Raw genomic sequence first — 23,605 nt, forward strand, 5'->3', positions numbered from 1 at the left:
TTCCCTAGACCACTACAATAGCCTCCTAATTGGTTTCCCTTCTGAAGTCTCTCTCTATTTCAATCAATATATTACATAACTGCCATATTGATATTTCCAATCAGATCTAACCATTTCATTCCCCTACTCATGTGGCTCCCTATTACTCCAGGATCAAATATTATGTTATCTTTATCTTGTAGGAAATGTGGTTGGAAATGTTGCTTCTGCATATCACTCATTAGGGTGTGGATAAGTCCCCAAAACCCCCTTGATGAGTAGCTGCTGGGGTATTGACAGCTGTAGGCTGTTGACAATGTGGGGAGTGGGAGATGTAATTAGGGGCAGAGACTCATATGGGAAATTGGGAGCTCTGGATAAACTGTAAACCCTGCATTACCCAGCCAATGGGGAAACAGAGAGGAACTGAGATTTGGGCCTAGGAATAAAAAGTTTTGCTCTCCCTTCTGTAAGGTGTAGCCACATATGGGATACCCAGGCCTTGCTAGGCTATTAATAAAAAGGTTTTTTTTTCTTCTGGTTTACCAATAGCTTCGTGGAACTTCTGTTGCTTACAAATGAGGAATCATCCGGGATACAAACATCCTGAGGGAGGGGTGACCTCTGCCGAAGGACAGGAAGATGTATCCTATTGATTTCAATGGTCTTGTGTATCCTCAGTGGGTGTCCCAGCTCTGGACTGTTCAAGATCTTAGGATCAAGTTAATGAGTAAGGCCATTGCTGAAGCAGTAACAAAAAGGAGAAAGGGAAAGTAGGCGCTTGGCAACCAGGCAACTTTGTGTACAGACCAAGTAAGAAAAGAGAACTATTAAGTATCGCCTTGGTGGTTGGGACCAAGGTAAGAAAAGAGTACTACAAGGTGGTATTAAGTACTACCTTGGTGGGGCATCTTACGGGGGTCCGGAGACTGAGTAAGTCTTGGACAAATAAGTAAGATGGGGAATAAGCAAAGGCCCAGGGGAAATAAGGAGACCCTTGTGAACATTCCTCCAGATAGTCCCTTAGGGAGGAGGTGGAAATACTGGGAAGATATGATAGAAGAATAAGAAAAATCACAGCTGATGTCAGTTAATTGAAGATAGCCTAAAAAGCCAACAAGAAAATTAGATTCCTGCGTACTTTGTCTTGTCCAGCTGTTTGTTTCTGTGTGTTTGTAAAATCTTTCGTGTTTGTGGTGAAAGATTTAAAACAAAGGTCTGTAATTATAGAACACTGGGAATCAAAAAGCAGGGAAAGATTCTCTCAGAAGTTAGTGGAAGGTGCAGCAAACGAGTGGCCCAAGATAGGAAGATCTGAGAGAGGGAAAAGCTGAGGGTTTAAATTCAGGTTTAATCAGATCTCAAAGCTATTTGTGAAGAGTATGGGGGAAATACAGCTCTCTTGATTTGCAAATTGTTAGGTATTAATTCCCTCCAGATTCCAATAGGTGCAATTAATTATTGGAACTCTAGAGGTTTTCTGCCTGGGGGAATTCCTCAGGTTGTCTGAGTCAAACTCTTAGCTAACCTGAGTGATTACAGGTGATTTTAAACTGTTTGTAAAACTATGTGCATTAGCCTCAAACTCCGGGAGGATGACAATGCTTAGGGGAAGTTTTTATCTGATAAAAAGGAGACTTTTCAGCTCTCTTATGGAAGTAAGGTATTTAGAACCAGGAATTGTCACCATATGCCTTTTTAAGGGAATATATGAATTTGTGGAGAATGTTTCCTTTTAAAGGAGCAAAAGTATTGGATTAAAAATGTTTTTAAATGTTTATCATTGCCAGATTTGATTTAAGTTTGTTTATAGATTCAGAGAAAAAGTAAAAGTGAATTGGGTTAATGTTGCAGCTGTGAAAGAATTCACTTAGATGGTTTTCTCTTAATCAATGGGAGCTTTATTTCATGAAAGCTTCACTGGTCTCCTGAACCAGAAAACTAAGAGAGACCCTGATATTTGGGAGTTATGCTTATATAGAAGTTTCAAAAGGATGATTTAGTTTTCGAAGTTTTTTATTGGGGTTAATGATTTAGAGACAAGTCAAGGAAGGATTTTAACAGAATAAGCTGGGATTTCACAAAGTACTCAAAAAGCAACGTTAATATTCTCTTAACCCTTATGGCACTATGTCTTCAGCATTATTAAGAAGCTGTTAGGTCATTATATCTGACAATGTGTTGTAACATTTTGAAGTACTGTAAGAAATCAAAAACTTCTAAATTTTGTTCTATATTTAAAGGGAGGTTTCAGCTAAAATTATTTAAGCTATTTGAAGTTATTCTTTATATCAAGTATTTGTAAAAATATTTTTGTGAAAGGAAATTTGGTAATTGTGCAAAGAAAGGACTGTAAAAATCTTGTAATTAATTGTTTGTTATAGTAACAGGATAAATTGTAAGCTGTTTTTAAGAAATACTTTTATGAAGAAATGTTTTGCAAAATCTTATGTAATTTTTTTTTTTTTTAAAGAAGGTCTACTAAATTTCCATTTGCAAGAATTTTGAATTTGTTTTCCTAGGTTTGTTGTCCTTGGACTGGTCTTCATGGGTGCTTTCTGTGAGAAACGGAGTAAGTAAGCTTGAGAAACAGAAATCTATTATAGTAGATGTTGCTTGATCAGGAACTAGAACATGTATAGGAATACGTGTAAACCACTTAGGGCTCACTTTAGAGATGTTCCCTAATTAATGTGAGATTATAGTCACACCTGAAACCATGATGATGGGAATTTGCTATCCAAGATCTTCTGGAACTGTTAATGGACTATTATTCTGAGTCTAACTCCAGGTATTGTTATCAAGGAACTGAATGAACCTACTGACCCATGATGCCAGCAACCCTGTTGGGGGGGAGGGGAAATCTATGAGCTGCATCTATAAACTGCAGAGGGTATTCTCATGGGAAGATTGGGAGAACAACTGTTCTACGTGAGCTGAGGTAAGAGTCTACTGACTCAATTTCCCCACTAGGACACCTGGTAGATTTTAAGCCTGGATCAATGCAGTTGGCCATTATATAACTTCTGCCTGGGATTGACACGAAGTTAGGGAAGCATCGTTCCTTACTTTAGTTATGTCTCTATACTTTCATGGCAAATTTCTAAAATCATAAGTTTTGTAAGATTGATGTGGGAACATCTGAGATTATTTTATAGTAAAATGCAAGTATAAGTGAGCTACCTGGCCTAGAATTTTAGAATTAAGTATTATAAGTTAGGTTCCTTTAATTACTTTTAATAATATGAGAATAATTAAACCAAGAGCTTGTGAAACCAGGATATTATTCTGTTACTTAGTTAATATCTTACCTGTCTCAGTTTGTTACAATTAGTTAATGTTAAAAGAAGAATGGCTTGTGGTCTATCTTGTAAATGCCTTTAAAAGAAGCATCCATTTTAATTAAAGGTTATTTATTTGTACATGACCAGAAGTTGGCTTAGTGGAATCTCATCCCCCTGAGGGGGAATATGAATAAGACTGTAAGTGTGACAATTGGCTGAGGTTCCAATTTTGATCTTATAATAATAGGGACATAAGGGCAAGGTAATTTAAAATTGTGTTAAGATCAATCTTGTAGGAGTGGACACAAGAGAGAGGATCTCTAGAACAGTCTGTTGGACACTGCTTAAGCAGCACTTGGACCAGAAAACTTCACTAGATGATGTCCAGAACACCAACCAGACAGCTGCATGAGATACCTTAAATGGACTATTTATTGTTACTTTTTCCCTTCAGGTTTGTCAAGTTGTCGATCAATTTCTCCTTCCTTTCTCCCATATTTTTTATAAGTCCCCAAAACACCTTGATGAAATGTTGCCCAACAACATAGCCCCAGATGGAATGGGATGGTTAGAATCATGGTTTACTTAATGAATTAAGGTACAGGTGCAACAGAGTAAATAAAAGGAAAGGGAGGGATTGTAGAAAATGTGGTTGGGAATGTTGCATACCACTGCATACCACTCAGTGTGAATAAGTTCCCCAAACCCCTTGATGAGTAACTGCTGGGATATTGACAGCTGTAGGCTGTTGACAAGGAAATGTGGGGAGTGGGAGATGTAATTAGGGGCAGAGACTCGAGTGGGGAAATTAGGAGATCCGGATGGGTTGTAAACCCTGCATTACCCAGCCAATGAGGAAACAGGGGAGAGAACTGCTATCCTAGCCTAGGAATAAAAAACTTTGCTCTCACTTCTATAAAGTGTGCACACACATGGGATACCCAGACCTTGTTAGGCCTTTAATAAAAATTTCTTTTCTGGTTCACCAATAGCTTTGTGGAACTTTTGTTGCTTACAATCTCATTCACTTTAAATTTATATTTTTGTGTCAGTTTGACAATATGCACACTTGTTAGTATTCTACAAGTATATAATTTATAAATAAGTATGCATGTGAGTGATGCATACCCCCAACTTTTTGTTGATAGAAGTACACAATAAAAGCCGTTCAGAGACCACAGGTTTGGAGAATAGGCATCCTTCATCTACTTGGTCTTTCTTATGTAGATAGGTTTATTTTTTTTTTTTTGAATGACTATTGATCTCATTTGGGAGTTCATTCAGGTTTCTGGAACTTGATACAATCAATACAATGGTATCTGCAAAAAGGAACATCTGAGGGGACTATAGGGAATTCTCCACCTGGAATTTTGTTTCAAGAATTCCAAGGAATGCTCAGCATCCTTTGACAGTGGTGAATACTTGTGGTATGCACGGCCTCCTTCGACATTAATGAAGAATTTTGGTTTACTTTGACACAGGCAGGACCAAGCCCTCGGATTTCTGAGGGGCATTGTACTCGCTGTGAAATATCTGCACAGGCCACAAGGTGGTGCCAGTTTCAAGCTTCAAATGCTTGGACTTACTTCCACTCCACATGGTGGTCTTAAGCACGTAGGTTCTTGTCTCTGGCAATTTGCTCACTATCAACCAAATGTGCTCAGACTACATACAGCCCCCTACAGTTTCTTTTCCTGGGTTTCTTTCTAGGGCATATCCAAGGATGTGATTTAATACCATCATTATTCATTATTAGTTTAACCACGGTCTCCATTTCCACAGAATTTCAATCTTGTAACTTGAAAGGATTACTCATTCACTTTAAATGGATTCTTTCCTAAGGGGAAAACCAAAGTAACAATGTCACTCTTAAAATTCCAAAATACCACTCCTAACTATGATGCATTTCGAAAGGTTCAGGGACCTTGCCAAGGACTGAAATATAGGGACAAGGTCATCTGGAATGAATTCATGAACTCAAGCAGTCTTCTAAGGGGTGGCAAAAAGTTCATTAGAAGTTGAATATGGCAGGCAGAGCTCCCTAAGGAACTCTGCCATGGTGAGCAGAGCTCCTTAAGGAATTCTGCCACCTAACAGGAATGATACTAAAGCTTATATAGAAAAAGTAATGGATTGTGTGCCAAGTATGCTAATTAGGTGATAACATACACCCTTAGTCACAGGCATCATTCACTACTGGAAACTGGGGAGGGGGGTTCCTAAGGGTTATATTTTTGGTCTGCTATGTCTGTGACAAGATAGCTTCAGGAGTTGATGTCTATAACTTGACCTCTGGATTGTACATGATAACTGTGGGAACCGGTACATGCTACTTTTGTTGATACAAGATAGCACAACGGAAATTCTATAGAGGTCAGCTTGTTCTTGTTAACAGGGAGAATGTTTACCTCACTGGGCCCCACTTCTGAGTTATTGCCAGAGATAGGGTCTTTGGGCTAGGGAGAAAACTGTCAGGGATAGCGTTTTGAGGCTAGGGAGAGTAATGTCAAAATGAGGCTGGAAAGATAGGGCTTCAAAAACTAAACAGAAAATTTTACATTTGATCCTAAAGGCAATAAGAAACCACTGGAGTTGATTGAGTAGGGGAGTCACATGGTGAGATCTGCATTTAAGGAAAAGTATTTGATAGTAGTGTATAGAATGGACTGGGGTGGGGAAAGACTTGAATCAGGGAGACAACTTAGGAGGCTGTTGTAGGTAAAAGATGATGAGAGCTTGAATTAAGATGGTAGGTGACTAGAGAGAAGGGTCAGATGGAAAGAGATTGTGAAGGTAGGAATGGCAGGACTTGGCACCTATTTGGATATATGGGGTGGTAACTTCAGAGAGAACAGTTTTATTTGAGTAATGGCAGAAGTCTGATTGCAAAGAGTTAAGGATCGAGTGAGAGGAGAGGAAGGGAAAGTATGGGTAGGAGGTATAAACAGCTATTTCCAGGAATTTGGCTGAGATAAGGAGGAAATATAAGACAATATCCTGAGGGGATGGTAGAGTTTAATGAAGGCTTTTTATTTTTTTTATGTTTTTTAAAGACTGGGAAGATTTGGGCGTAATGGAAGGCAGTAAAGAAAACGGGAGAGGTTGAAGATTTGAGACAAAAAAGGATGATTGAGTATACAATCTTCTAGAAAAGATGGGAAGAGATAGGATCAGATTCATATGTAGAAGAGTTGGCCTTGGCAAGGAGATGGGCCATCTCTTTGTCAGAGACTGGATAAAGGGAAGAGAGAATGGGAGATGATGTCCATGGATTTTGAGATGAAGAGAATGGAAGAAGAAGCTCTTGTTGAATGCCTTCAATTTTCTCAGTAAAGTAAGGAGCAAGAAACTTGGCTGAGAAGGCTGTCGGCCAAATGCGCTCAGACTACAGTCCCCTACATATACTTTTCCTGGGTTTCTTTCTAGGGAGTATCCAAGGGTATGACTTAATACCATTATTATTCATTATTAGGAAGCATAGGCAAGTTAAAGAAGGAAGATAATTGTGAGGAGTGAGATCAAGAATCAATTAGGGAGGAATAAAAGGACTATGTTGCTCCTGTAGTTGTATAACATGGATTTGGAATGAACCTAGTCAGCATGATTGTGTGACTTCCTTCCAGTGCATTTAAAAAACAAACAAAAACCAATAAGTAGTATTGGAAGAAGCCGGCGGGAAGTCATCCAGGGCTGAGATTTGGCCAAGAGACTATTGATAATACGACAAAGCAGCAAGGGTTTCAAGAGTAGAGAATTATTGATAGTATCAGAAGCAGACCTATAGGTGAGTAGTTATTGATATTTTCTTGGTTGCCTTTTTTATTATTACCAATAGTTTTTTTTTCTTACTCCTTTGATATTTGCATCTCTTTCAGGTACCTTGAGGATCAATCACCCAATTATCCTCAAAATTATGTTGCTTCTAGCATGGACCTTTTCTGCATATCCTCGGTCTAGTCCAGTTGATTTTCCACTATTTTCTTAAGTTCGTTTTTCTACTTTCTGTACAAGCCCATCTGGGATTGGGCTATTAGGGTTCAAGTGTAGTCGTTTCATTGTCCTTGATGATAATAAGTTCCTTATTTTAAAAGAATATGTATATGTGCATATATGTGTGTGTGTGTATATATATATAGATAGATAGAGATATAGTTAATGCAGATAGTTTCCATCTTTTGTCTGTTTATTGTCCTCCTAGCTCTATCTTTAAATGCTCTTGGATTGAATTTCATTAATTGAGTTATTCTTCAATCTTTCTTCAAATTGGTTTTTCTCTATATTGATTCTTGATGTTTTATGAAGCAAGACTCCTCAAAACCTTCCACCATTTTTCCCTGTAGGATTTTTAAAAATTTAATTTATTTTTTTTTGTTACATTTAAGTTCCAAACTGTCTTCCTCCCTCTCTCCCCACCCCACACTAGAGAAGGTCATCATTTGACAAAGATTTATAAATATGTGTAAAACCATACCATGTGTACTTCTATTTATCAGTTCTTTCTTTGGAGGTGGATAGCACCTCTTTCATAGATCTTTTATAGTTGATTTGAGTTTTTAGAGTACTTAGAATAACTTGGTTGTTCACAATTATTCTTCCAACAATATTGCTGTTACTGTATACAACATTCTCTTGGTTCTGCTCACTTTACTTTTCAATATTTCATGCAAGTCTTTCCATGTTTTTCTTTTTTTTTTTTTGAATTTTTTTTTAAGGCAATTGGGGTTAAGTGACTTGTCCAGGGTCACACAGCTAGTAAGTGTCTAGTGTTTGGTCTGAGGTCGGATTTGAACTCAGGTTCTCCTGACTTCAGGGCTGGTGCTCTATCCACTGTGCCACCTAGATGCCTCCATGTTTTTCTAAAACCAACCAACTCACCATTTCTTACAGCACAGTAGTATTCCAAGAATTTTACAAATGGATTTATCTTCTAAATGTTGCTGCCTTTGGCTGCCAAATATCTCTGCTTGGTATTAAGTTGGCTTGGTATTTGCTGAATATGGCAGATTTTAGGCTCTCGTCTTATTGTCATGGCAATTGATTTGCATTGTTTAAATTTCTTCATAAGGTGACTTTATTTGGTTTTGATGTCCTTTATTCCATCCATATTACATTTTTTTTCTTCAAAAATTTGTTTAAATAGGTCAGGTTAGAATTGTTTGTATACTATACATTTTTTTCATTTTTATTTCTTTTAGTTTTGTGTTAATTTTGATCTTTCCCCTTACAAGTTGGTGATCTGATTATATACAGACAACTGAATCAGGAATGACTCCCATTTTAATAGTAATTTCTATCTGTTAAAATATAATCAGTTGCATTTTTTAGGTTATTACTTTGTGCACTCCACATCTAACACCTTCTCCCTTTTTTTCTCAAAGAAAGTACAATATTTGTGATATTGTAGTTGTGAAGCTTCTATGGGGTCTATAAGGTTTTGGCCCTTCTCATTCTTTACTTCTTTAGATACAGAAAAGACCCATATGTAGAAAAATGTTCACAGTGTGTTGTGATAACAATGAACTGGGAGAAATGTGCTCAACAGTTGGGGAACCGCTAAACAAATGAGGGCATATCAGTGTAATGGAATATTACTTCGTCATAAGGAATGCCAAACATGAAGAATCAGAGAAACATGAAAAAACTTGTTATCAAGAGATGAAGGCCAAACCAGAACCAAAAGAATAACATACATACTAATTACAGCAATGTAATAAAGTCAGCGTTGACAGACGACAAAACTTGGCTCAAATATAAGAGTTAAATGTTAGTGCCATACTATCAAAGTTAAAGAATTCATCCTTCCTTCCTATTTTCAATCAATAAGCTAACTTTCCAAGGAAATATATATTACAGTGGGGTTTGTTTGACTGTTGGCAAGGATCTGTGATGTTAAAACAAACTTCATCAAAATTTTTAAGTCCCACCATTAATGATTCATTTCTTTGACTTTAGAGGTTTTCTGTTCTAAAGTGTAATAGTTAGCTAAAAATGCTAATATTCTAGGAGAGGTAACATATTTAAGCTATATCAGGTAAAACTTTATTTGGGACTGGATGATAGTCATCTGAAAGCCGTAACTGGGGGGAGCTGGGGAAGAAGGAGGAGAAGTAAGGGTATTGAGAAAAGAGCTTGCAGATGGCCAGAGTTAGATTTTGCCTTCTTTGAATATTTGTCTCTGTAAACTTGAAAACTCTTGGAAAGTTGCATTATTTAGTTTACCATTATCCCATTTCTGTTAATAGCAATAGCAAGAAGTTCCTGAGCCATTTCCATAGACACTGAAGGCTTGGGGACAGACAAGTTAACTTAGCTGAAGCAACAGGGGAGCCTGAGAGAACATGGGTACATGTGCTAGGCAGATTAGACCACTTTCACCAATTCAACAACCATCTCCCCCTCACATCCCAGGACCCAGCACCTCGAAGAGTCCTTGGAATAACAGTGTTCCCACCTGCACCCCACCCCCAGGCTATTGCCTTGTTTTCAGACATTATCCAGGGGAGCAACCTCTGGAGAAGGGATCTTTTATCCCTGCTCCCAGCAGACAGGAAAGCCCAAGAACCTAGCAACAGATAGCAGTGCTCATCTTGCCGTGGGATGAATATGTGGTTAATGGCGCTCTTTAGTCCCATATCCTGATATTGCTAGAAAAGGGCAATAGGAAGTACCCTGGAACTTGAGAAACTAGAGTATGTATTCAACAACTATCAGATAGCAAGATAACTGGGGACTTTACCTAACCTTAGGATCAGGATCCCAGGATTTTAGAGTTGGAAGAAACCTTGGAGAGCTAATCCCTTTACCTGTAGCCATTTGTAGATCCAGAATTCTTGGACCTTCTTCGTAAATGAAAAAGGTACATGTTACTAGTTTTTAGCAGAGTGCCCACGTGCAAATATAGGTGTTAGCCATGCTAAACTCTGGGATGACAATTTTTTTTTTTGTCTTTGGGATATAGCTCTCCTTCAGATTGGCAGTATATAAGGACTGTTCATATGACTTCATTTCCCATGCTACTTGAGTTTCCTCATCTTTAAAATGTGGGGGTTAGACTAAGGTCTATATATGTCTAAGGTCTCTTCCAGCTCCAGATCAATAATTCCAAAAGAGTATCTCCAAGATGGCTGTGTATGAACCCACAGCATAGTGACATCACCAAGTGAGAACTCCTATTGGAGAGGAGGCTCTGTGAAGTAGGATGCTGTGATAGCTACTAGGGGTGAGTGGACAGAATAGAAAATCTTGAACCTACAGATGGGTTAGAGAGGGATATAATTTAGCACAAATGCAGATCTTACTAGCTTAGAAACAATTCTTTGAATTTCATACTGATAGGGTCAATAGCATCATCTTTGTATACGATGGGTAGTGCATTCACGCAGTTTTGATGTGTAGGAAGTAACCTTTCTGTGAGATTTAAAATTTACGAGGCTGTTTTTAGAGCATTATGTCTGGTTTGGGTGCCTGTCATTTATAAAGAATGTGAAGAAATTGGAATGGGTCCACAAATGAGCAATAAAAATGATTAAAGATCTTGGCTAAGAAGAAAGACTAATAGAACTGAGGATATTTAGCCCAAGAGATGGTTGAAGGGTGACTTCAAGTATATGAAGTGTTATTATAAGGGGGACATTCACCAGCTGTTTTGTTTCCTCAGAAGAAAAAAACTGAAAGGAAACGTGTTTAAACTGTAATAATACAGTGATAATAATAATTGACATTTGCATAGCATTTTAAAATTTGCAAATTATTTCCCTCCCAGCTGTGCTTGTGACATTCTAGACTTTGCCATCATGACTCAGCTGTCTTCTTACCCTGGAATTTTCCTCAATGTCTGGGACCTCTTCACCCTGGAACATTGCTCCACCATGCTTGGTGAATTCTTTTTAGGGAGGGGCTGAGGCCATTCATGCTTTGTTTTCCTCATGGCTGTACTTCTGACTCTTTCCAGACGTTGCCATTACGTGCCCTGGGAGGACCTTCTCCCTCTACCCATCACACTTTTTATGGGTTGCCTTCCTCTATTAGAATGTAAACTCCATGAAGGCAGGGACTGTGTAGTTTTTTGTTTGATTGGCTTTTTGCTTGTATCTCTATCCCAGTGCTTAGCACAGTGCCTATACCTATATAGGTAGCATGCTTCAGCATATGGAGACTGACTGGGAAGAGTTAAGAGTAATTCGGGCTATGGACAAACTTAGTGACACCTTTATTTCACCACTTACTAACCTTGCATCCTATTAACCATAAAGTTCCTCATCCAAATTTCCAATGAGCTATAACTGTACTGATAATGGCCATCTGTAGAGGAGTGGGCTCCTACTATCTGGCAAAATATTTCTTTTTTTTTTTTTAAGGAACTTTTAGTTTGGATTTTTTTTTTTTTTGGTTAGGCAATGGAGTTAAGTGACTTGGCCAGGGTCACACAGCTAGTAAGTGTTATGTGTCTGAGATGCGATCTGAACTTAGGTCCTCCTGAATCCAGGGCTGGTGCTAAAATATTTCTAAGACCCCAAAGTTGAAGACAGGTTTAATACATTTGCAAAATCAGCCGTGCAATGGGATGGATACTCCTCCCCTTGGTCATCTTTCTCTTGTGTGGGGTCATGATGGAGAGTGCCAGAGCAGACCAGAAGCAGTATAGCTGGGGGCAAATGGGGAGAAAACCTGTTCTGAGCCTTTTCCTTAAATAGAGGCCATGGAGCCCATGGCCCTGCCCTCCAGCCAGAGGGCCCAATTATAAGGGGAGAGAGTACTGATGAGATGTAAGGATAGAGCAGATTCAATCTTGAAGCATAATGAGATTTCCCAATGATGAGTTACCTCTCATATTCACTAGTTGCTTAGGCACTCCTAAGGAACTCATTCACCTAAGATCAGCAAAGAATAAAAGCAGCTAGGTAGTATAATGGACAGAGTGCTGACCTTGGATTCAGGAAGACCTATGTTTAAATCTTGTGTCAGACATTTATTTTAGCTGTGTGACTCTGGACAAGTCATTTAACTTCTTAGCCTCAGTTTCTTCTTCTATAAAATGGGGATAATAATGGTACCCTCCTTACAGAGTTGTTATGAGGATCAAATGAAATAACATCTATAAAATTCTTTGAAAACTTTAAAGCACAATATAAAGACTAACTATTATTATTAACAAACACAAAAGAAACATCGGTTAGGTGGGGATGGTTTCTTTTAAAATTCATTTAAACTTTTCTCAATAACAAATCTGCTTTATGTCCCTCCTACCCTTTCCCATTAAGGAAGAAAAAGAAAAACAAAGACCTTGAAATAAATATGTATAATCAAGTGAAATAATTTCTTATGTTTGCTATATACACATGTATATACACACATACATATATGAATACACATGTATGTTGTACATAGACTCGAGGCAGAATTTTATAGTATATGCATATTATATATGTAAATATATTAAAATATACATAAATTATATATGTATATGCATATACATATATATATATATATATACATTACCAACATATATGTGTGTATATAACATTCTTCATCTTGAGACCATCACTTCTGTGTTAAAATTGTATCTTGTTTGGTCCCTATGACCACTCCCCATTCTTTCTAGTCAGTATAGTAAGTTTATAAGTAGCCAGTATAAAGGAATCCTAGCGGGGAGTAAGATTACAAAGAGTCTAGAAGTCACATAAAGACTGCTTAAAAGATCAAAGGAGCATAATTTGCAAACTTTATCATATATTAACCAAAAATCACATCCTAAGACTATGTGCTAAATCAAGGGAAGCCATCTAGACCTTGCTGTGAGGGTCTTTGGTCCTGTGATAGCAAACCTCAGATAAGCTCCAGTTTCCCCTGTAAGACCAGCAGAATAGCAGATGGTGCTGATAACTAACTTTGACTTGATGTAGATGTTAATGAACTAACCCCAAGGTGGTACAGTTAAGATTTAGTTTACGTCCTACCAAAACCTTATAAAAATGAGACCCCACACTCCTTCCCTCCCAACTCCCATCCCTTCACTCTTCTATCTCCATCTGGGTCCATTTTGCCAAGTGCTCCTATCTCTAATTAATGGTTATGTGAGTGACTCTACAACTTTCCCCCTCCTCATTCTCTTCTCTATCCTGCCTGCTTCTGTACCCCACTCCCACTTTCACCACTTGTCTCTGTACTTTCTGTGCCTTATTAAAGTGATTGCAGCATCACTTCCCGCTGCCATTGTGGTCTTTCCTGGCAAGTACCCAAAAAACAGGCATGCCTGCTTCCATTTCATAAGTCCATAAATTAATTAGCAATTCACCCCTCAGTCAGGATGTGGGCAGCGTGCCTCATCATTGATCTTCTGGAATCATGGTTGAACATGTGTTGATCAGAATTCTTGAGTCTTCCAAAGTAATTTTTTACAATGTTGTTGTTAATTGTGGAAATTATTCTCCTGGTTCTGCTTTCTTCACTTTGCATCAGTTTCTACAACCATCCCCATTCATCATTTCTCATAGCACAATTGTATTCTATCATATTCATATACCGTAACTTGTTCAGCTGTTCCTTCCCTAATTGATGGGTTCACCCTCAGTTTCCAGGTTTCTGCCAGGAGCTACTCTAAATATTTTTGTATATATGGGCCCTTTTCCTCTTTCTTTGATCTCTGGTTTATAGGCTTAATAGTGGTATCACTGCAACAAAGGTTATGCACAATTTAGTAACTTTTTGGACAGAGTTCCAAATTGCTTTCCAGAATGGCTGGATCAAGTCACAGTTTCACCAACTGTGCATCAATGTCCTGTTTTCCCGTATCACCTCCAGTGTTTGTAATTTTCTTTTTTTCACAACTTTGTCACCCTGATCAGTGTGAGGTAGAACCTCAGAGTTGCTTTAATTTGCATTTCCACAAGTTCAGTTCTAAGCTAGAGTTGTCACTTGCTCCCGAGTTTCTCATTATTTCCACCCAAGCCATTGGTTCCTCCTTGTTAATGAGAGTAACATCCAGAATAGAAGTTCCTCTCATTGGTTCCTCTACCTTTGAAGGATAAAATTATCAGGTACCTCACATGCCCTCACCTAGACCTTGCAGACATTTGTAGCTACAAAATGGGAAGAATATCAAAAGAGAAACCCAGAAATTTATAGGAGACAAAATTCAAGAAAGGAGCCAGCAATAAAATCCATGCCTCCGATGGCTAGGTACAAATGCATAAAAGTACAGGTAACAAGCAAAGATCCTAATGCACGGAGCTAAATCTGATGCCACTGATTCACTGAGACTCAGTGGGATGGGACCTATGATAGGAATAGGGCTCAATTCAGCCATCATCAGAGCTAGGGGCAGTATATTCCTATACTATAAGCAGTTTTTCTGTTTTTTCCCCCTTTCCTCCATTCACTGCCTCAATACTACTCCTCAACTCTTTATTACCACTGCACTGAGACCAGAACAAAATCTCCTGTCTCCACTGGTAGATCCTTCCCACCCTCCCCCCACCTCTTCCCAATCTTCAACCTCTCCTTGTCTAAGTGGTGTCAAACTCAAATAGAGATGGATCCCTACTGGCTCCATATTGAGTTGTTGTAGTGGTGTCCAACTCTCCATGACCCCATTTTGGGGTTTTCTTGGCAAAGATACTGGAGTAGTTTGCCATTTCCTTTAGCTGATTTTACAAATGAGGAACTGAGGCAAACAGGGTTAAGTGACTTTTCCAGGATCACATAGCTACTAAGTATCTGAGGCCGGATTTGAACTTATGTTCTCCTGTCTCCAGAGCTAGAGCTTTATCCACTGCACCACATATTGACTTAGAGAACCACAAAGTAATATCATCTATGTGGCATTATATTTTTATTTATTTTGTTAAATATTTCCCAAGTAAATTTTAATCTGGTTCAGACCTTATAGGGAGTGTTATGGGTCACATGCACTGCATGTTTGACACCTCTGTCTGTACTAGATCATTCCCTATTATCTACAAACATATCTAGATCTTCTCCATGTTAAAAAAAACAAACAAAACTTTCACTTTATCCTACCATCCCTTCAAGATGTCTTCCTATACTCCTTTTCTAGATTGAAATTCCTAAGAAAAAGCTTTCTATAGTCATTGGTTCTACTTCTTTTCATCACACTCACTTCTCAATCCCTTGCAGTTGGGCTTCCAACCTCATCACTTAACTGAATATTCCCTCTCCAAGGTTACCAATGATTTCTAGTTTGCCAAATCCAATGGCCTTTTCTTAATCATCATCCCTCTTTATCTAATTACCACATTTGACATTATTGAACATTCTCTCCTCCTAGATCAGGGGTTTTTAACCTTTTTGTTTGTTTGTTTGTTTTTGGCAGATCCCTTCTCAGAATAGTGTTTTTAAATGCATAAAATAAAGTATACAGATTAAAAGGGAAATCAAATGTTAATGAAAAGAAAGATGTATTTTTTTTTCCTCATCCAAGTGCTCTGATTCCTGAGGTCTATCCATGGATCCCGTAGAGGCCTGTGGACTCCATATTAAGAACCTCTGTCCTACATATTCTCAGCTCTCTGGGTTTTTATGACTTCCCTTTCTTTTTGTTACATCTTCCTATCTGTATGACATCCTCAGTCTCATTTTCTGTATCATTATCCATATCCTGCCTCAACTGTGGATATAGCTGAAGCCTCTTTTCTCTTTCTCTGTTGTCTTTTAGTGATCTTATCAACTCCTATGGGTTCAGTGATCATCTCTATGTAGGACTCTAAGATCAATATATTTAATCTTAGTCTTTTTTCCTATGTACCAGTCCCACATTGCTGATCACCTATTGGATATGTAGGCATATCCTATAGGCATGTCAAAGTCAACATGTCCAAATGAGAATTCATTATATTTCTTCCCCAAACTCACTCTTCTTAATTTCCCTGCTTCTGCCACGTGTACCAACATTTTAGTCACCCAGGTTTACAACCTTGGAGTCATCTTCTACTTATTTTCCCTCTTCCTCCCATATCCAATCAATTTCCATGTTGTGTCAATTCTACCTCCATGACATTTTTTGCATCTATCCAGTCACATAGCCATCACTCTAGTTCAGGCCCTTATCACTTCTCACCTCAACTAATGTGATAGCTTCCTATTTGATCTCTCTGTCTCAAGCCTCTCCATACTCCAATCCATCTTCACAGATGCCAAAATGATAGCCTTTAAATTTTTAAAGTTTCATTAAATATTTCCCAATTACGTGTAATTTTTAAACTTTTTAAAAAAATTTGAGTTCCAAATTCTCTCACCCCTCCCCCACCCATTAAAAAGACAAGCAATATGATGTCTATTATATATGTGCAGTCCTACAAAACATATTTCCATATTATACATCTCGCAAAAGAAAACACACACATTAAAACCAAGAAAAATAAAGAGTTAAAAAGTATGCCTCAATCTACACTGAGAGTTCATCAGTTTTCTCTCTGGAGATGGATAGCATTTTTCATTATGTGTCCTTTGGAATTGTCTTGGATCATTGTCTTGATCAGAGTGGCTAAGTCTTTAACAGTAGATCATCCTTGCTGTTACTGTGTATAATGTTTTCCTGGTTCTGTTAACTTCACTTTGCATCAGTTCATGTAAGTCTTCCTAGATTTTTCTGAGACCATCCTGCTCATTATTTCTTTTTTTAATTTTTTATTAATTTATTTTTAGTTGTCAACATTCACTTCCATAAGTATTTTAAATTTTCTTCCATGAGTTTTAAATTTTTATTTAAATTTTAAATTTTCTCCCCCTCTTTTCCCACCTCCCTCCCCAAGAGGACATGCAATCTAATATCGGTTCTACATACACATTCATATTAAACATATTTTCACATTAGTCATGTTGTAAAGAAATATTAGACCCAATGGGAGGAACCACGAGAAAGGAAAAACGAAACAAAACAACAAAAGAAAAAAGGTCAAATAGTATGCTTCAATCTGCATTCAGATGCCATAGTTCTTTCTTCATTGTGGATAGCATTTTTCATCATTAGGCTTTTGGAGATAGCTAAGTCTATCAAAGTTAGTCATAGCATGATGTAGCTATTACCGTATACAATGTTCTCCTGGTTCTGCTCACTTTACTCAGCATGAGTTCATATAGGTCTTTCCAGGTTTTTCTGAAGTCTGCTTGCTCATCATTTCTTATAGCACAATAGTATTCCATTATATTCATATACCACAATTTGTTCAGCCATTCCCCAATTGATGGGCAACCCCTCAATTTCCAATTCTTTGCCACCCAAAAAAGAGCTGCTATGAATATTTTTGTGTATGTGGGTCCTTTTCCCATTTGTATGATCTCTTTGGGATACTGCCCTAGAAGTGGTATTGCTGGGTCAAAGGGTATGCACATTTTTATAGCCCTTTGGGTGTAGTTCCAAATTACTCTCCAAAATGGTTGGATCAGTTCACAACTCCACCAACAATGTTTTAATGTTCTAGTTTTCCCACATCTTCTCCAACATTGATCATTTTTCTGTTTTGTCATGTTAGCCAACCTGATAGGTGTGATGTGTTACCTCAAAGTTGTTTTGATTTGCATTTTCTAATCAATAGTGATTTAGAGCATTTTTTCATATGACTATAGATGGCTTTAATTTCTTCATCTGAAAACTGCCTGTTCATATCCTTTGACCATTTATCAATTGGGGAATGACTTGTATTCTTATAAATTTGACTTAGTTCTCTATATATTTTAGAAATGCTGCTCATCATTTCTTATAGCACAATATTGTCATGTACCACAACTTGTTCAGGCATTGACCACTTGATGTGCATCCCCTCAATTTCCAGTTCTTTGCTACCGCAAAAAGAGCTGCTATAAATATTTTTGTGCAAATAGGTCATTTTCCCTTTTCTTTGGGATACAGACCTAATAGTGGCATTGCCGGGTCAAAGGGTATGCACAATCAAAATGATAGTCTTAAAGCACAAGTCTATATCATTCCCCTGATTAAAAAGCTCCACTGGCTCCCTACTGCCTCTAGGAGAAAAATGGAAGCTCCTATGTTTGGCATTTAAAATTGTTCATAGTTTGGCTCCAGACTACCATTCCAGACTTATACATTACATTCTTCTGCATACTTTAAATTCCAACCAAACTGACCTACTTTCTGTTCCTTATGCAAGGCACTCCATCTCTCACGTCCATGGATTTACATCGACTATCTCCCCAGGCCTGGAATTGCTTCTTCCTCAGCTCTGCCTGTTAGAATCCCTACTTACTTACCTTCAAAGCTCAGCTCAAATGCCGTCGCCTACTTAAGACTTTTCCTGTTCCTCTGAGGTTATGCCTCCCACCCCTTGAAATGTCCTTATATATGTTGTTGTTCAGTCATTTTACTCATATGCTACTCTTTGTGACCCCATTTGGGGTTTTCTTGGCAGAGATACTGTAGTGATGTGCCATTCCCTTCTCCAGCTCATTTGATAGATGAGGAAACTGAGGCAAAGAGGGTTAACTTTCCCAGGATCACATAGCTAGTAAGGGTCTGAGGCTGGATTTGAACTTAAGTCTTCTTGACTCCAGGCACTCTATTCACCGAACTACCTACTTTGGGGGGGGGGGGCATGTTGTATATATTCTGCATTTATTTATTAAAAAAACATCTATATTGAATATCTCTAAATAAAATGTAAGCTCCTCAAGTGCAGACACTGTTTTATTTTTGTTTTTGTACCCCATCACCAGGCACTACACCTGGAATGTAGCAGGTGCTTAAAAATACTTTTAAATTGATTTATCAATTGGGAAATTTAGCTTAGTGGCTATGCAAATAGACATTCTTCTCTCCCTTTCCTTTCTGGTTTCAGATAGCTGATAAGAAGAACCATTTTCATTGGCCTATATGAAACAGCCTGGAAGGATCTCACTTTCAGTGTATTGCTCTTGGGCAATTTAAAAACAAAAACTTTCCCTCTCCCACTGAGAGAGAGGAGGGAATTCAGGGTCTTCCTTTCAAATGCTATCTGCTTTTTTGTTCTGCCTATTTCTTTACCTGGTTCTCCAGAAGGAGCTGTCACAGGGGCGGTTTTTCAGAGTTGGTCCAGTGAAACATGTAATGACTCTGAAGTCAGAAGATATGGGTTCAAATCTCCCCTCTTACCCTTTAGCTGAGTGTTCTGAGACAAGTTATTTAACCTGTCTAGGGTCCTTTCTGGCTCTAGATCTACAATCCTATGAGTAAAAAAGAAATAGAATGGTATGTCAAAGGCAATCACTAGAGAAGGTGGGAAGGACTATTCCCTTCTCTAAGATGTCCTACAGTGATACCCAAAATTTCACTATTAGGAATTTATTTTCTTTGAATGAAACACTTTTTCTTGAGCTTTCTTTTAAATAGTACAAATATTCTTGGGAAGGTTACATACCTAGTCATCAGTACATTAGTGGGAATGGGTAATCTGGGATTTCCCTTCTTCATGAGAAATAAGGCAGTAGGCAGAGATTAAGGCTGAAAAGACTTGGATTTGGGGGAAGTTTCAGGAGTTTCTGATGATCCATTTTGCCTGGAGTTGACCTGATGACCTTGAACCCAAGGCAAGAGAGAGTTGGCCGTTTTCTGCCCTTGAGAAATAGCAGTGGGGAATCCCAGAGGCCAAACCCCAAGCACAGAGTCAGGTTAAGTGAAACTGGAACTTGGCTGGGTATCACTGCATCTCTGTCTCAGCTCTTGTTGTGAAAGAGGGAAATTAAAGGGAGGGAAAGTAGACAGCATAGTAACTTTGTGGTTTGAGTCAGGAAAACAATTACGTAAAAACTGACCCAAGGTGAGGTGGGGAGGAGGACAGCCTCATATTCTGACTCTCCCTGAGTCACTCCTCAGAGAGGAAAACCGTAAGAAAAAGGAAGTAGCAGAAATCACTTCTAGTTGAAACCTCCTGCATCTATGAACTGACAGAAAGATGAGTTCAGACCTGCAAAGTCTTAAACTCCTCCTGACAGGGTAAGGACCAGTAACATCAGGGGTGGGCTTGCATGGGAACCAGGATTGGGTTACAGGGAGGGCACCTAGGTCAATCCCCTGCCATTCACTATAGGAGACAGATGACAGAATCCACTTTTTCTCAAAAACCCCCAAAGAAGCCTCATAATTCCAAATGAATAGAGTTGGGCATCATAGACTCACAATTTGCTAGTCATTGTTTTTAATGCTCCTGTTTTTCTAATTCTTTCCTTTAAAGTCTCTTCTTTCAGAAATCCTTTCTTTTAAGTCTTGTTGGTTTCTCAGATTTTTATGAACATTATATTGTGACAATGGTAGTAAATATACTTTCTGGTCAACTGCTTAACATTTTACCTGATTGTGTTTTGTGAGCTCAGTGCTGCATTTCAAGACTCTGGGTTCAAAGCTGGTTGAAGTTAAGGGCTTTGGCTGTTCATGTACCCAGGAAAATATTGTTGTGCTATTTACTGAAGTTCAGATAGCTGGTATTCTTCTCAGTCTCTATTCACTACTTCTTCCTACTTGTTTCTTTCAGTTTGGTATTTACAGAAAGGGTTACCAAGGGTGGGATTATTGAAGAAGAAAGGAAGGGAAATTGAAGGAGTATGGTGAAGTACCAAGTTTGAGCTGTCTGATTTTGATACTCTCATTTTAGCTGTTAACACCCAAGGTGGGAGTGGTTGGGGTACCTTCTCAGGTTACAATGTCTACAAAAAGTCCAATTTATTTTCCTCCTTCTACCTTGCTTTTATTTCTAGGCCAGAACTCCTGTCCTTCTCCCTGTCTCTCATGATAACTTTGTCTAGCCTTGGTAAGTTCTGAGGATTCTTGTCCCAACTCCCATCCACACTGATGAGCTGGGTGTTCCAGAGGAAGGCTAGCTACATTTTCCCTTTTGGGTTCTAGGAGTGTATCTCTGAGTGGTTTGGGGTGTCTTTACTGTGATTGGTTCAAGTCCTTATTCTGATCTATTCTCCCCAATATCATCCACCAGGAATTAGCATTCCAGCATCATTTTGTCCATTGGCATCAATTGGTTTTTACATGGGGATATTTCCTGAGAAAATGTAGAAATAACAGAAGTAAAAAACATTTCTCTCCCCAACATCCAAAGACACACTCTCCCCTATACCACCTTGGTCCTTGGGGAGAGTGGGCTCAAACTTAAAGCAGTTTTTACCAAGGATTTGCCCCACTAAGTTCACTTCTGAATTCATCATAGTCAATCAACAGAGCCACTGCCTTGTTGGTAGTGTCTAGAATTTTAGATTTGGGGAACCACCCAATGTTGAGCTGTGCTAGAAACAGGCTTTGCTAGTACCAAAGTCTAGCATGGATTTTGGCTCTCAGGCCTCTGGTGGTTTGCTATTTTAACTTTTTAAATCTCATGCTGGAGCTGGAGCCATGGAGCTGTTTCCAATACCCCTTCCTCTAAAAGAACAAACACAGAGAGAAAAAGAATGGAGACCCATATTCATGGGTCACATGTTAACCCCTGGGAGAGGGAGAGAGGGATGAGGTCTCTTCCCACTGAGAGGCTTACAGCATGTGTCTCTCACTTAAATGTAGCCAGGCAGGAAAGAGAAAGGGTCTGGCTTTGCTGCCTTTTGAATATGCTCCAGTTCCAGCTCAACCAATCAAAAAATCCATCTCTTCACTGAGTGGTTAGTGGACTGGAATCACATGTGGACTGCATCAGCAGAACATGCTGTGTATGCTCATAATGATTGGGCTCATTCACCAGTACCCTGCTACCTTTGTTTGGTAAGCACTACATATACTTTTTCTTCCCTTTTTTACAGATGAAGAAATGAAGCTGAGAGAGATTAGGTGAAATAGCAGTGTGGTATGGTGGAAAGAGCATTGACTCTTGAGTTATTCAAATCTTACCTCTCATACTTATTAGATGGACAATCTTAGGCCTCATTTTCCTCGAGTGTAAACTTAGATGGCCTATGAAGTCCCTTCTAAAGCCAGATATTTGAGCTATAACTTGACTATAGTCACATAGCTAAGTGCCAAAATTAAGATTAAACTAGTCTAAACTGCCTTAGTTCTTATTTAGTGTTCTTTTCTCCTTGTTTTTTAAGTAGGCTTTCCATTTTGTCTTTCCTATTTACTCAGTTTTCTCCAAGTAAGTTTGACAGGCCAAACATTATAAATTATCTTTCATAAATAGCATATATTTGTATAGAGCATACAGTAGCAGTCTGCCAATGTTACAGGTGGAACATAGACAAGTAATGGTATTATCTCAAGGGACTATCCTAGATTTGATGAATTTTCATGGCGGTATAATCTTTTTTGATAGTATTGCTATAGTCTCTGTTTCTATTTTATTTAAAATGTTTTCATAATAACAGTAATAGCTAACATTTATATAACACATACTATGCAGTAGCCACTTTACAAATATTATTCATTTGATCCTCATCACACCCCTGGGAGGTAAGTGCTATGATTATCCCCATTTTACAGATGAGGAAACTAAGACAAACAAAGATTAAGTGGCTTGCCTAGGGTCACACAGTTAGTGTCTGGGGTCATGTTTGAACTTGGGTCTTTCTGATTCCAGGTCTAGCCTCTATCTACTGCACCATCTAGCTGTCCCCATTGATATTCATTAGGAATATTGTTCTGTAGTTTTGTTCTCTGAGTTCTCTCTGTCTAGTTTAGGTATCGTGACAATATTTGTATCACAGAAGGAATTTGGCAAGATTCTTTCTTTTCCTTTTGTAATATTGAAATTCCTTATTCTTTGAATTTTTGATAGAATTCAATTGTAAATTCATCTTTTCCTGATTTTTTTTCATTTTGAAGTTCATTTATGACTTTCATTTTCCCTCTGAGACTGTTATTTAAATTCTTTGCTAATTGTCTTATTAATATGAAAATTTTGTATTTTTGTAGATATTCATTAGTTTCCTTAAAATTTTCAGTTTGGTTGGTATGTTATTGGATAAAATAGTTTCTAATTTTATGTCTTCATTTGTTGTGATTATTCCTTTTTCACTCTTGATACTAGCAATTTAGTTTTCCTGTCCTATTTAATCAGACTAGCTAATAGGTTATCTAATTTATTTTTTAAAAAATATTTTGATCTTATCAATTCGGTGTTTTTTTTCTTGCTTTTGTTTTTGTTAATCTCTTCTCTGACAGAATTTTTATTTTGATATTTAGTTGGTTTTTAAAAATTTACTGATTTTTCTAGGAGTTTTTAGTTTTATGCTCAATTCAATTATCTGTTCTCTTTTTGTAATTGGAAATGTTTAGAAATATGAAATTTCCCCTAAGAATTTCTTTGACTGCATTCCAATAATTTTTGTATGTTGTCTCATTGTTGTAATTTTCTTTGATGATATTCTCTATTGCTTCCATGATTTGTTCTTTAACCACCCAT

The 23,605-nt window shown here is 38.0% G+C and overlaps 1 protein-coding gene across 1 annotated transcript in view; it reads left to right on the forward strand.

Annotated features, from left to right (window-relative positions):
- The first annotated feature begins 20,046 nt into the window (after nucleotides 1-20,046).
- Nucleotides 20,047-23,605, forward strand: part of PTGES (prostaglandin E synthase) — a 34,826-nt gene continuing 31,267 nt past the window's right edge. The window contains exon 1 of the mRNA XM_027869548.1: nucleotides 20,047-20,205. Coding sequence (XP_027725349.1) covers nucleotides 20,165-20,205 — 41 coding nt within the window. The 5' untranslated portion in view covers nucleotides 20,047-20,164. The remainder of the gene's footprint in view (nucleotides 20,206-23,605) is intronic.

This window comes from Vombatus ursinus, unplaced genomic scaffold, assembly GCF_900497805.2.
Source record: "Vombatus ursinus unplaced genomic scaffold, bare-nosed wombat genome assembly UNPS02014793.1, whole genome shotgun sequence".
In the NCBI taxonomy this organism is placed as follows: Eukaryota; Metazoa; Chordata; class Mammalia; order Diprotodontia; family Vombatidae; genus Vombatus; species Vombatus ursinus.